The sequence below is a fragment of the Anolis carolinensis genome, chromosome 1 (assembly GCF_035594765.1).
Source record: "Anolis carolinensis isolate JA03-04 chromosome 1, rAnoCar3.1.pri, whole genome shotgun sequence".
In the NCBI taxonomy this organism is placed as follows: domain Eukaryota; kingdom Metazoa; phylum Chordata; class Lepidosauria; order Squamata; family Dactyloidae; genus Anolis; species Anolis carolinensis.
In genome coordinates, this window is record NC_085841.1 from 323,448,252 (window position 1) to 323,462,003 (window position 13,752).

The 13,752-nt window shown below is 38.5% G+C and overlaps 1 protein-coding gene across 2 annotated transcripts in view; it reads left to right on the forward strand.

The window, feature by feature from the left end:
* coch (cochlin) overlaps positions 1-13,752 on the forward strand; it is a 53,142-nt gene that overhangs the window by 3,954 nt on the left and 35,436 nt on the right. For both annotated transcript variants that reach the window (XM_008103413.3, XM_008103414.3), the window contains exon 4: positions 7,810-7,966. In XM_008103413.3, coding sequence (XP_008101620.2) covers positions 7,810-7,966 — 157 coding nt within the window. The remainder of the gene's footprint in view (positions 1-7,809; positions 7,967-13,752) is intronic.

Consider the following 13,752-nt stretch of genomic DNA (forward strand, 5'->3'; position numbering starts at 1 on the left):
AGTCAAGAGTTTGATTCCTCACTTGTAAAGTCACACTCTAGAAAACTTGGTGGTTTTCTCTCCAACTTGTGGAGACCTTGGAGTCTCCATAAATTGGAAATAACTTGAAGGCATACAATAACAACCAAGAGCTTGAGATTTTAATAAACTCACTATTTGGAACTGATGGAAATGTTTTTGGAGTGAATACTTAAAAGGACATAGTACATGATTATGTCACAAAAATCTGGAGTTCTACAATTTAGAACAAGAGACCAGTAAGCCATAGTTTGCTCCTCATAAATAATACAATTCAGTTGAAAAATAAAAGCGAATCCATCAAACAGTGAAAAAACATATATTTTCTGTTAAAAAATAGAGGTGGAAAGAGGTGTTGCATTTCTAAGCTCTGTTAGCACCAGAAGGAGCAAATGGAACTCTTTCTATAATGGTGAGTGAAGACTCTGGTGTGTTCTAAACACAAAATATGTGAATTTGATCTTTGAGGGCTGAAAATTCATCAGATATGGGAGGAGTTGGCAAACTCTTAAAGGACCTACAAAACTGTAACAAAGGTTCCTTGTACCAAAGGAATCTGGGGAAAAATCAGTAATGTAAACTAGAGTTTTCTTTTTCTTCTTGAACAAATACAGTGAAAGCCAACAAAGGGGTAATATCTCTAGGGGAGAAGGATGTTGAAAAAGAAGGATCTGAAGTGTCCTCTAAGTGTAGAGTCTTTTTATATAAATCTAGCAGCATCTAAGGACAGCTGGAAATTATATATCAAAAACGTTAGATTTATTATGTATGACATGATTTCCTTGGATACTAAAACCAAAAGTTAGAAATTTCTGCTCTAATATCTAATGCCATTATGTAGTCATTTACAAATTTGTATTCCTATATTCTCTCATTTGGAAGGAAGATATGTATAATATCGCATTGCACACAAGTCGACATTATATTGCACTGTAAACCTCCCAGAAAAAGAATGGCAGTTTGTTTCATATCAAACTTCAGATGCCTTAAATTATTCCTTAATCCTGTGACAGTTTTAAATATTCAAAGAGAATTGTAAATACAAGTTTTCCTGGAAATATGAGGAATATCCATGTAGATAACAGATTGAACTACATAATCAGATTAAGTTTCTGACAAATTCCTTTTTTACATATCCAGCTCCACCCTTTTCTTCCTTGAATTCTTCTTAGCTGGAAGTTTTCACCACTAAAGTCATTGTTAGGATGATTAAGGAAATTTGGAAATTGGATTGCAGCAGCATGTTTACTTGAGTTCGAAAAGAGTAGGATTTTATTCTAGTTGATCCTGCTGCAGTTGTGTGTATTGGGCTACAAAAGGTGAGATAATAGCAGCTGCCACCAGAATATTAGGAGCCACTGGTGGCACAATGGGTTAAACCCATGTGCCGGCAGGACTGGTGACCAATTCAGATCTGTCAGACGAGGTGAACTCCCATCTGTCAGCTCCAGCTTCCCATGCAGGGACATGAGAGAAGGCTCCCACAGGACGGTAAAAGATCCGGGCATCCCCTGGGCAAAGTCCTTGCAGACAGCTAATTCTCTCACACCAGAAGCATTGCAGTTTCTCAAGTCACTCCTGATACGGAAAAAAAACCCACCAGAATATTTAACAAAACAGAGAAAAGGAGATAGCAAATAAGTCTGTTTTACCATCTATTCCAGTATATAAACCACAGCTCTTTAAATTTGGCCACCCAAAATAGAAATCATAATAAAAGTGGAGGGTGATGAAATAAAAGGTCATACGAGAATGCATTTGGAAGAAGCCTTTACCTGGACTCTAGGAGGTTGCAAATGTTTTTGTTTACTCATGTAAGGTTTACTTGATCTGGCTGTTTCATTTTAGATATGCATGTTGTTAGTTTGGGATCAGAAAATCTGCTGAAATGCATTAAACATTATTATTATTATTATTATTATTATTATTATTATTATTATTATTATTATTATTATTATTGTATAACACAGCAAACAAGATAGATATGCTGGATTTCGTATCACAAAATCAAAAGTCGAACACTTCCCAAGCATCTAGGACTGTGTGATGCATTTTTGGATGATGCACACAGATCCCAGTAGGGTGGCCTTTTGCAGTTGGCAGATCATAATTTTGTCAATGTCTATTGTTTCCAAATGCTGGCTGAGATCTTTTGGCACGGTACCCAATGTGCTGATCACCACCAGGACCACCTGTACTGGTTTCAATCTTGAGGTCCTGAGTTTTTCCTGTTGTTTTTCGTCAATGCGACTGTCACCTAGGATGGCAACATCAATGATCCAAACCTTTTTCTTTTCCACAACTGTGATGTCTGGTGTGTTGTGTTCCAGAATTTTGTCAGTCTGGAGTCGGAAGTCCCACAGTATCTTTGCATGCTCATTTTCCAGTACTTTTGCAGGTTTGTGATCCCACCAGTTCTTTACTGCTGGGAGGTGGTACTTGAGGCATAAGTTCCAATGAATCATTTGGGCCACATAGTTGTGTCTCTGTTTGTAGTCTGTCTGTGCGATTTTCTTACAGCAGCTGAGGATATGATCAATGGTTTCGTCGGTTTCCTTGCACAGTCTGCATTTTGGGTCATCAGCTGATTTTTCGATCTTGGCCTTAATTGCATTTGTTCAGATGGCTTGCTCCTGGGCTGCAAGGATCAGGCCTTCTGTCTCCTTCTTCAGTGACCCATTCATGAGCCATAGTCAGGTCTTCTCCTTGTCAGATTTTCCTTCAATTTTGTCAAGGAACTTTCCATGCAATGTTTTGTTGTGCCAGCTGTCAGCTCTAGTTTGTAGTGCGGTTTTCTTATACTGGTTTTTTGTCTGCTGTGCTTTGAGGAGTTTCTGATTTTTGACTTCAGTCAAAGCAGGTTCTTCACTTTGCTTTACATATTCTGCCAGGGCATGTTCTTCTTCTTTGACTGCTTGTTTTACTTGTTAGAGTCCTCTGCTCCCTGATCTTCTAGGCGGATATAGCCGGTCAACATCACTGTGAGGGTGCAGTGAATGATGAATGGTCATGAGTTTTCTTGTTTTTCTGTCCAAATTGTCCTGTTCCGACTGTGTCCAGTTTATAATGCCAGCAGTATATCTTATGACAGATATGGCCCAGGTGTTTATGGCCTTGATGGTGTTGCCTCCATTGAGCTTGCTTTTGAGAATTTTTCTGACCCTTTGTGTGTATTCTTTGCTGATCCCAGTTTTCACATGTTCATGCTTGATGTTGTCCAACTGTAACATGCCCAGATATTTATAGGCCTCTGGCTGGTGACACTTTATTGTTTGGCCATTAGGCATATTTCTGCCCTTACTTTCAATGATTTTTCCCTTCTTCAATGCCACTGTTGAACATTTGTCCAAACCAAACTCCATGCTGTTATCAGTGCTAAAAATTCGGACAGTGTTAGTCAGAGACTGGATTTCAGTTTCAGTTTTCCCATATAGCTTCAGGTCATCCATGTACATCAGATGCGAAATTTTGTGAAATTTCTTAGATGTTTGATAGCCGAGATTTGTTTTTTGTAAGATTGTTGACAGAGGGATCATAGCAATAATGGAAAGCAGAGGGGACAATGAATCTCCCTGGAAAATTCCTCTTCTGATGTTGACAAGTCCACAGCTTTCATTTCCAACAAATAGTTCAGTTTTCCAGTGCTCCATCATGTTTTCAATAAAGGTGCCAACGTTTTTACTAATCCTGATGGTGTCCAGACACTTGATGATGCAGCTGTGTGGGAGTGGGTCAAAGGCCTTTTTGTAGTCAATCCACGTCATGTGAAGATTAGCGTTTCGGCTTTTACAGTTCTCCAGAATCATTTTGTCAATTAATAACTGGTCTTTTGTGCCTCTGCTTTTCTGTTTGTTGCCTTTCTGTTTATCTGGCAAGATGTTTTTTTTCTTCAAGATAGCCTTGAATTCTGTCAGCTATGATGCCAGTCAGTAATTTAAACATAGTGGGCAGACACGTTATTGGCCTGTAGTTTCCCGGTGCTGCTCCTTTTGCTGGATCCTTTTGTATCAGGTATGTTCTTTCAGTTGTTAGCCATTCACTGATACTTCCTTTCTGCAGCATCTCATTGAATTGTTGGGCCATTTTCCCATGTAAACTGTTGTTATTTCCATCTGTTCCATTTTGTTCTGTGAAAAATTTCCATCAAACTCCTTTATCCACCCAGCATTTTTGTTGTAGTTATTATTTTCCCAAAGCTCTTTCCAGAACTTCGTTATTGCAGTTTTCTCTGGCTTTATGGTTACTGTGTCTGTTGTTTGGTTCAGACTCTGGTAGAACCGTCTTTGGTTTGATTGAAACAATTGATTTTGTCTGTACTGGATGATTCTGGCTTCATATCTCTCAATTTTTCTGGCTGTTGCTGTAATTTGTTCTTTCACGATTTCCAAAGCTTCTTCAATTTTTCTGGTGTTCAGCCAGTACTTTCAGATCAGGTATTGCTTAATTTGTCATTCCTCAGTTTCTTCTCTTTCATATTTTTCAGGTTACTTGCATGTGATCTAAGGTTTTTGATTTTCAACTCTAGCCTGACCTTCCACTTTGGTTTTCCAGTTGATTTTCTTTGGTTGTAGGAGCCCAAGCTCTTCTGTTAGTGTCACTGCTGCACTGTAGGCATACTGGTTTGTTTGTTCAATTGATGTTATTTGGACAGTGGAGAGTACTGTATTCACATCTTTCATGAGAGGCGCCAGGTGTCTCTTGGGCACTGTTTTTAGAGTTGGGAGCCGCTTTCTTATGGCATTTGCTGCAGCATGAGCCATGATTTTATCCTTGAGCTCTTGTTGTCTTGCTGTCAAGGTTCCTGGTTGTTCAACAGGTGTTTCAAGTGCTGGTTCTTCACATTCTTGCAAAACCTCCACACTTTCTTCTGGTTCAATCTGTTCCACGATTCCAAGTGTTGCTGGAGTCTCTGCTGCTGTCTGTGCTGTGGTCTGATGGTAATTTGCTTTGCAGATTTTCTGGATTATTATTATTATTATTATTATTATTATTATTATTATTATTATTATTATTATTATTTGAAACACAACAAGATGAATCCACAGCAGGCACTCTGCTGGATGCTATATTGGATCACACGTCGGACACTTCCCAAGTGTCTAGAACTGTGTGATGTATTGGCGAATAATGCGTGCAGATCCTAACTAAGGTGGACTTCTGCAGCTGGCAGATGGTAATTTTGTCAGCGTCGATTGTGTTTAAGTGCAGGCCAAGGTCTTTAGGCACTGCACCCAGTGTGCCGATCACTACTGGAACCACCTTTACTGGCTTGTGCCAAAGTCTTTGCAGTTCGATCTTTAAATCTTCGTATCATGTCAGCTTTTCCAGTTGCTTCTCATCAATTCTGCTGTCACCTGGGATTGCAACATCGACAATCCATACTTTGTTTTTTGACACAATCATGAGGTCAGGAGTATTGTGCCCCAAATCTGTCAGTCTGAATTAGGAAGTTGCAGAGTAGCTTGACATGTTCATTTTCTATAACTTTTTCAGGCTTGTGATCCCACCAGTTACTTGTTATTATTATTACTTGAGGTGCAGGGACCTATCCCTCTTCTTTCTATGCTATTTTGGTTTCTGGTGCCAAATTTTCTGTTAAAAAAGTAGTACTATGGAGCACATCCACTTCACAAATGGAAGCATTCCTGTATATTTATATTGTTAGGAAGAATTTGTATCCCTGTGTTCATTGAGACAATTTTTTTATATAAACAGATATAAAAGCACCATCAACCAATCAGGACTGCCTATCCTACAAAATTATCCTGAAAAATAACGATCCATGATAATTTCAAAAACAGTACACTCACTATCCTACCTTGAACATCTTATTTCAAAAGCTATGCAGTTAATATTTGGATGGGAAGCCAGTAGAGATATTGTATCACAAATTATTTCAGAATATTACAAACTCAGTTAAATTCTTAATTATTTCATTGGAAAAATCCCACATATAACAAACAATTTCCAAACAATTTTGTCAGAATCAATATTCTTTTGAAAATATCAAATTACTGAAAATATGAAAGAGTGCTACAATAGAAGCATGTTATTATCACTTACATGGGCTCCTACATTTGAAGTTAATTAAAAGTGGATTGGGGGAGACTCAGAAGAAAATGAGAGCAAGGGAACATGTAATGCAGCTCCATGAATGTCTGTGCATTCATGAAAACTAATGAGATATATCAAACGAAATGAAGGAATTGAGAATGGGTCACAGACTTTTACAGTGATAATGCATTGAGAGATTAGGAAACTTTTATTGAAGTAACAACAAGCATTTCAATATTGATAATCTTCACACCTCCAGACAAATGCAGGTTTCACCTTGGAAGCTACAAGTCCTTCATTCAGTTTCAACCATAGAGATCTACACTGCCATATAATGCAGTTTAAATCTGCATTATATGGCCAGTGCATACCATTATAATGCAGTTTATCTGTGTTGAACTGCATTATATGGTTCTGCCCTGACCATATAATGCAGATTCAAACTGCTTTATATGGCAGTAAAGATCCAGTCTTTGTTGCGCTGTTTCAGCACATGAGAACAGCATCTTTGAAACCTAACTGGGAAGAAGAAATTTCTAGCATAAACTGAATTAATTTCTTCTTCCCAATTAGAATCAAAGGAGCTACTGAATTCCTTTATGTAGTTCAGGATTCCTCTGGATTCCTCATGCAGTTTGTTTCCCCAGTGCGCAAGGCAGTAATACAATTCATAACCCCTAAAGCTAACATGAATTCCAGAGAGTCAGTGGAAATTAACTGATCTGCTGCATTTTGAATGGACTGCAAACACATGACAGTTTTTTTGCTAGAGCAAAGACATCCAGCCAAAGGCCTGTCACAAACTTCGAGAATCCTGGCAGCAAATGGTGCCAAGGACCCATGGGTTTTTGAAGATTAAACGAATACAAGATTTCACTAATACCCTGTTATGAGGTTAAAATGACAAATTAGGATCAAAGAGAACGCCCCTTTTCTCATTGTAAGGACTAGCTAGTTTCAAAGCCTCTGGAAATATTAAGGTGTATTGTATTTCACTGTGAATATTCTGGGTCATAAATTAGCTCTCACAACAATTCTTTGTGGTAGGCATGTTTTTCTCAATAGCTTGCAATTACGTATAGTTTTTAGAAATGCTTAATAATGGTTATCAAAATGGCTTGTAAATATTACTATCAAAAAAGAGAATCTACCTAAACATTAGAAATGGCCTTTGTGACTTTAAGAGCTGTTTCATAGTGGAATATCAAACCGCTCTGAAGGGTGGTGGAGTCTCCTTCTCTGGAGGTTTTTAAACATATGCTGGGTGGCCATCTGTCGGAGGTGCTTTGAATGTGCTTTTCCTGCATGGCAAAATGGGATTGTACCAGATGGTCCTTGTGGTCTCTTTCAACTCTATGAGACAAACAAATTTATCTTCTTTTTATGAAAGAGGACATAACACAATGTCTAGCCATTCAGGAGAGCAGGTAAATGTAGTTCAGTCTAAACAAAAAGTACCTTTGAAGATGGCAGCCACAGATGCAGGCAAAATATTTGGAGAGAATGCTACTAGAACATGGCCATGCAGTCCGAAAAACTCACAGCAACCCAAGGGGATTATGTTTTACTGTCAGTGCATGATGGCACTAAGACCAAAAGCCCACTTTTAACTTCAAAGTTAAACGTTTTACAGATTATTGAATTCCATATACTCCTAATACCTCCATATAGCAGGTGGTTAAATGATTTTTCAATGAGGCACCATTTTATACACCATTTCATTATTTTTCTCTACAGTGCCCACTGCCATTACGTGTTTCACAAGAGGGCTTGATCTCAGAAAGGATAGAGCAGATGTCCTTTGTCCAGCAGGCTGTCCTATGTATCAACTCCAGGTCTATGGAAATATTGTGTATGCCTCTGTTTCCAGCATCTGTGGCGCAGCTTTGCACAGGTAAGTCTCATTATCAATAACGCAATGGAAATTAGAGGTGACTTTCATATTTGGCTGTGCAGTTCACACAGTTATGTCCTGTGACCTGAAAGTACATAACACATCAACATTACTAACTCAGAAAAGGCCTTTGCTTTCAATTCATACAATTGTAACCTTTATTGTGGAAAATAGGAGAGATATTTTCAAATGCACAAATGTTTCTCATGCTTGGCTATACAGTGTTCCCTCACTTATCCTGGGGGTTACATTCTAGGATCACCCACAATAAGTGAAAATCCACAAAGTAGGGACCCTATTATTATTTTAATATTTAATATTTATTTACTCACTCCATTGCTGCTTCTCCTCAGGGCTGCCTCCTTGCTTTGTGCCTGGCATGTTCCTCTGGCTGCCGCTGCTCCTGCAGCCAGGGAAAAAGGAACACCTCTTTGTCCGGTCAGTGAGTGAGCGAGCGAGTGAGGGTGGATGAGAGAGTGAGGGCGGGTGGCAGGAGCCTGGAAGAGGCGGCCAGGCACTTCTGCCGCCACTCCAGCTGGGCCATGTTGGGAACGTGGAGGACTCGGAAGAGGGGGCCAAGTGCTCCACGAGTCCTGCCCCCTCTGATGTTAAAAACAATTTTTAATAACATGAGTGTTATATAGGAATGTTTTTAAAGTAATGGGAAAATACATTAACTTATTATCCTATAATTAAAATGTGATTCATTGGAAAAGACTGAGGAATACTGAGAAAAGTGTAACTCAGTTGGAAATGAGGAAGACCACACAATAGATTAGCTTAATAAAGACATAGACCTGCATTTGCAAAACTTTTCCCATCAGACGTCGTAAGCTGACTTCCAGTGGGACTCAGTGGGTGAACTGGGGCGGCAGCATACTAGGACACTTGTGTCATCAACACAGTAGACTCCCTGTATTCCATTAGGAACAATGGGGCTACTGCAAGATTAAGCCATGTGGTGATGTTTCCCCACATGTGATGGGAAAGTATCAGCTGCCGGCTGGGGTGCTGGGATTGCCCCACTACCACCCCGAATCGCCACTCAGGCTGCCAAATCACAACGCTGCACCTCATCCATGTGGTCTGTTCCTTGGTGGCAACCAGTGCAAATATTTTCAAAAGGAACCTCTCTAACCTCTTTCATTAGGACTCAGTAGACAACTGAATGGTGCAATTTTTATAATACTGCTGCCTGAAAAATACACTTTGGATGAGGCAGCAGACTTTTGATAATGGCAACATTCAAGATGGCATTTTGATGAGAAATATAAGGACATGGTTATGTCTTCCTTTACTCTGTCCCTATGATCCAACTAACATTGTTAGTAAAATGGGAGATTTCTGGTATCAATCTTATAGGGTAAGGGTAGTTTGAGTTATTGAGCAATGTGCACTCCAGAACCTGAACTCTTTGTTCAGATTTTGATTTCTGTAAGGAACTATGACTCAACTTTTATATTACCATATGGAAAAGATGAAATAAGGTAGTTTGGTATGAAAAGAGGTCTAAGGGTACCAGTAAATATTAATTAGAAGCATCGTTTTGGTATTGATAGATTTGGATGAAGTAGTTACATCTGTTACATATTATTGTTCTGTTTTGTGTCTAGAAGTGTTTACCAACACTTCTGTGACAGGAGAGAAATTATTTAGGTTAAAGCTTTGCATAATAGGTTATTTTCTAGCCAAGTTAAAATAGGACTACATTCTGTGGAATAGCCTGCAATAGTGGATGGATGCCAATAATAAAATATTCCAGGTTTAGAATATGTATATTAGACTTCTTACGATGTGTTTCAAGGTATTTTGCAATCCTTTAATACAATAAATATGTTTATCAAGTAAAATCTTCCATTGTTATTTGCTTCTAGACTAAGTTTGAGCCAGAACACAATACTGGGATTAGCTTTCATTGATCGAGTACTGCCTTGGCATATACACAGATTAGCACATTGGTAATAAAAGAAAATACATTCAATGTCCAGAAAAAAATTACGAGCTAATGGCTCCTTTCCAGTTAAAAGTCAACTAAATCTTCTTCACAAAAGGCAAGGAAATGGTATCAGTAAACATTTTCACACTTTCTCTTTCTTAAACTACTTCAGCAGTATATCACAATCCTAGTAATTAATTATAAATATATTTTCACTCAGATTATGTTCAGAGGACAGCCACTATGCAAGCATGCACATAAACTGGATTTATACAGCATCAAGAAGCAACTTTCTCTTTTAAAGCAGAACTATACCACTGTAGATTATCTGTCCTATCCCCAGCCTCCACAACAAGCTGTTTTCAAAGTGAAAACAATAAGATTGGCCCTGTATTGAAGGAGATATCCAGCATCACAGAAGTAATAATGTTGTTCTACAAAATAACTTTCCTCAAATACCCTTCCTGGAGCTCTCCATCCATGTCCATTACATTTCTTCTGAAAGATCCAGTTATCTGGAGCAGATTTGGGTGTATATCAATCACTACGAATGGAAAAGAAATTGAATGGAGAAGTGATTTTGGCCCTCTTTGTTCTGGCGATTGAAGCCATTATATCTGCTAATTATCCTGCTTTGAGCATTGAGGAGCAGCTCATAAGTCTCTAGCCCAGTGGTTCTCAACCTGTAGGTCCCCAGATGTTTTTAGCCTTCAACTCCCAGAAATCTTAACTGCTGGTAAACTGGCTGAGATTCCTGGAAGTTGTAGGCCAAAACATCTGGGGAACCCAGGCTGAGAACCACTGCTCTAGCCACTAGCACTTCTGCTTATAATAGATCCTCAGAAGAAGTTGCTTGTGTTACTTCACATTTTCCAGCAGTTCTCCATCCATTAGCCACTGCTACCTTTTACATTTGTTATTATGTGCTTTCAAGTCATTTCTTGCTTATGGTGGAACTAAACCAAAACTATACAGGGTTTTCTTGGCAAGATTTGTTCAGAGAAGGTTTGCCTTCCTCTGAGATTGAAAGTGTGACTTGCCCAAGATCAGCAAGTGAGTTGCCATGGGCAAGCAGGAATATGAATACTAGTCACCCAGAATCCTATTCTGACACTCAAACACCTACATCCCATTGTCTCTTTTCCTACAAATACAAACGCCCATGGTTGTAACAAAGTATGGGTCCCCCTTGTTAGGTTTCTCAGTTAATCCAGCATTTTCAAATGCATTGCCCTTCACATACAGATTTTCCCCATCCCATTATTATGTTAATTATCTGATTTTTCAGGAGCTCTCATTTTATAGTGCCTACAAAAGGCAAAAGAAATCCAGTTGCTTGAGGTAACTAAAAAAAGACCTATTAAATCAATGGCACTTGTATAGATGCTCATTTGCCATTAAACAATTAATTAAATAAATCTACCTTAGCTGTGACTGGCAATTGCATTTAGACCTTGGGCCACTTACTTATGGAAGATTATTTACATGCAACTATATGCACAACTTTGATGTAGAAAAAACAGCCAGTTTCATCATTAATGCTGCCCTTATGTGGCCTGTAAAGCCACACGTGGGACAATGCTTAAAGAGCAAGGAATCTAATCCCCTCTTTGCCCAACAGGGATAAATCATCCTAACGATGCACACCAGAGCTATAAATTCCACATATTTTAAAAGTTCCAAAAAGACTCAAAATGCTCACTACATCATCTTACATTCTTTTCTAGGAATGCATGATGTTGGACATATAACTAACAGAAGATCTGTAGTTTTGTTGCTCTTTTAGAGCAACAGTTCAATTTCTTTGTTTCCCTAGGGGCAAAGAAATGCTTAATGTAATTTATCCCAGCCTCTGGGTTGACTACTGCTGTGCATTTATTTATGAAACATTTCAGTGTTTTCATCGAATCGATATGGCCATAGATCAGTTACACAACCTCTGCAGAAATTCTTAGGTTCTTACTATCTCCAGTTAAAAGGATCCTAATAAGTGGAACTGAGTAATGATGACACAGTAACAGGGGTATTCTGAGATGTACAGTTCAACATAAATTTCCCAACTTCTGTCCCCAGGTAGGGTAGATAGCTTCAGTTTAGATGGACCAGTAGTGTTCATATATTCAAATAAATGTCCTTAAGACCTGCAGATAACAAAAATAACTTCATTGACTTAGCCCACATTACTGTTTGAAGTTAAGAAATTAGACCCTAAATGCAATAAATAAATAAATTGTCAATCATCTCTTAATATTCGTTTGAAAACCCATCCTCTCTATTTTATTTACCCTTTCCTTAATACTGAGACATTGTCAAACAAGGAACCACTTGTTGAGATCTTAAACCAAGACAACTAGATTCAGTGTTAGTGTTTCTCTTTAAAGTTTACATTTGGTTTCTTTCCAAAAGTTTATAAACATCCTGAGGACAAAACATCTTTCCATTCAGACAATTTTTGTTCTTTTTGTCCCTTGGTCTAACTTCCCACCAAGGAACCCTGTATCCACTAACCATCCAGTTTTTTTCTCCCCAGAAACTCCCCCATTTTTTATATTCATCACTTCTTCTTCAACCATAATCCTGGCACTCTTTCTGGATACTTGCTCCAAAATCCATTCTGAGTTCTCTATTATCTTCCATATTTACCTGGAAAGCAGAGCCAACCTTAAGAAATGGAGCCACAAAGTTGAGTTCACGACATGTGAGTGTGGTGAAGAGCAAACCACAAACCACCTATTACAATGCAGTCTGAGTCCTACCACATGCACAATGAAGGATTGTCTTATACAACACCAGAGGCACTCCCAAGTGGCCAGCTACTAGTCAAAGGACATTTAGTATAATGCCAAGATTTTAACTTCGTGTTTTTAAACACATTACAACCTCGATTCACTTCTGATATGATAAATAAAAATACCTGGAAAGTTTCTCCTGGAGGTATATTCCCATTTTCCATGTCTGGTTCTCTATCTTCACCTTTCTTCAGATTTGCAGTTGATTCCTACTCCACCTCTAGCTAGTCAAGAGAGCTGGACTTGTGTATAAATAACAATTTACACAATCCAGGCATGCTCTCATGTTAGGTCCAGGTAGATCAGTGGTTCTCAATCTGTGGGTCTCTAGATGTTTTAGCCTTCAACTCCCAGAAATCCTAACAGCTGGTAAACTGGCTGGGATTTCTGGGAGTTGTAGGCCAAAATACCTGGGGACCCACAGGTTGAGAACCACTGAATAAGATGCCAACATTTTTCTGCAATATTTTATTTCAATTGTTTCCCATGCCAAGTCGGTTTAAAATCTTAAGCTAGGAAATGGCAGCAAATCTTTGGTTGCATGGATGCTTTTTCTTGCATTCCCATTGTAATGTCTCTTCCAGCAAGTGTTAAATAGTGAAAAAAGTGAAATGTAAATAGCAAGTGGCGAAAACAAATAAACAGATTTTAGAAGCTTCAACTTATGGAGGCAAAAAGGGGATGTGTACAATGAATGGAATAATATAAGCCGCCCTGAGTCCCCTCGGGGAGAAGGGTGGGGTAGAAATATTGGAAATAAATAAATAAAGAGTAACTTGGTTTTTTGCATGCTTCTAGTAATTTAAACAGAGAGTAGTCCATCATTTTTAAATGCGTGAAAATACTTTGCATACAATTGTCTTCTTTTTAAATTGTCTCCTTTGCTTGTGTTTTGCTTTCCATTCAATGCACATGTGGTTTTCCCATCTGTATCAACAGAGTGCAAAGTAATAGCATCATGTTGTGCCATTTGGATCTTAGACATGACTATCCTTTGTATTTTTGTATTGAGTAATGTGTACTGCTTGTAAGGACATCGCTTCAACTCTTCTCTGTGTTAT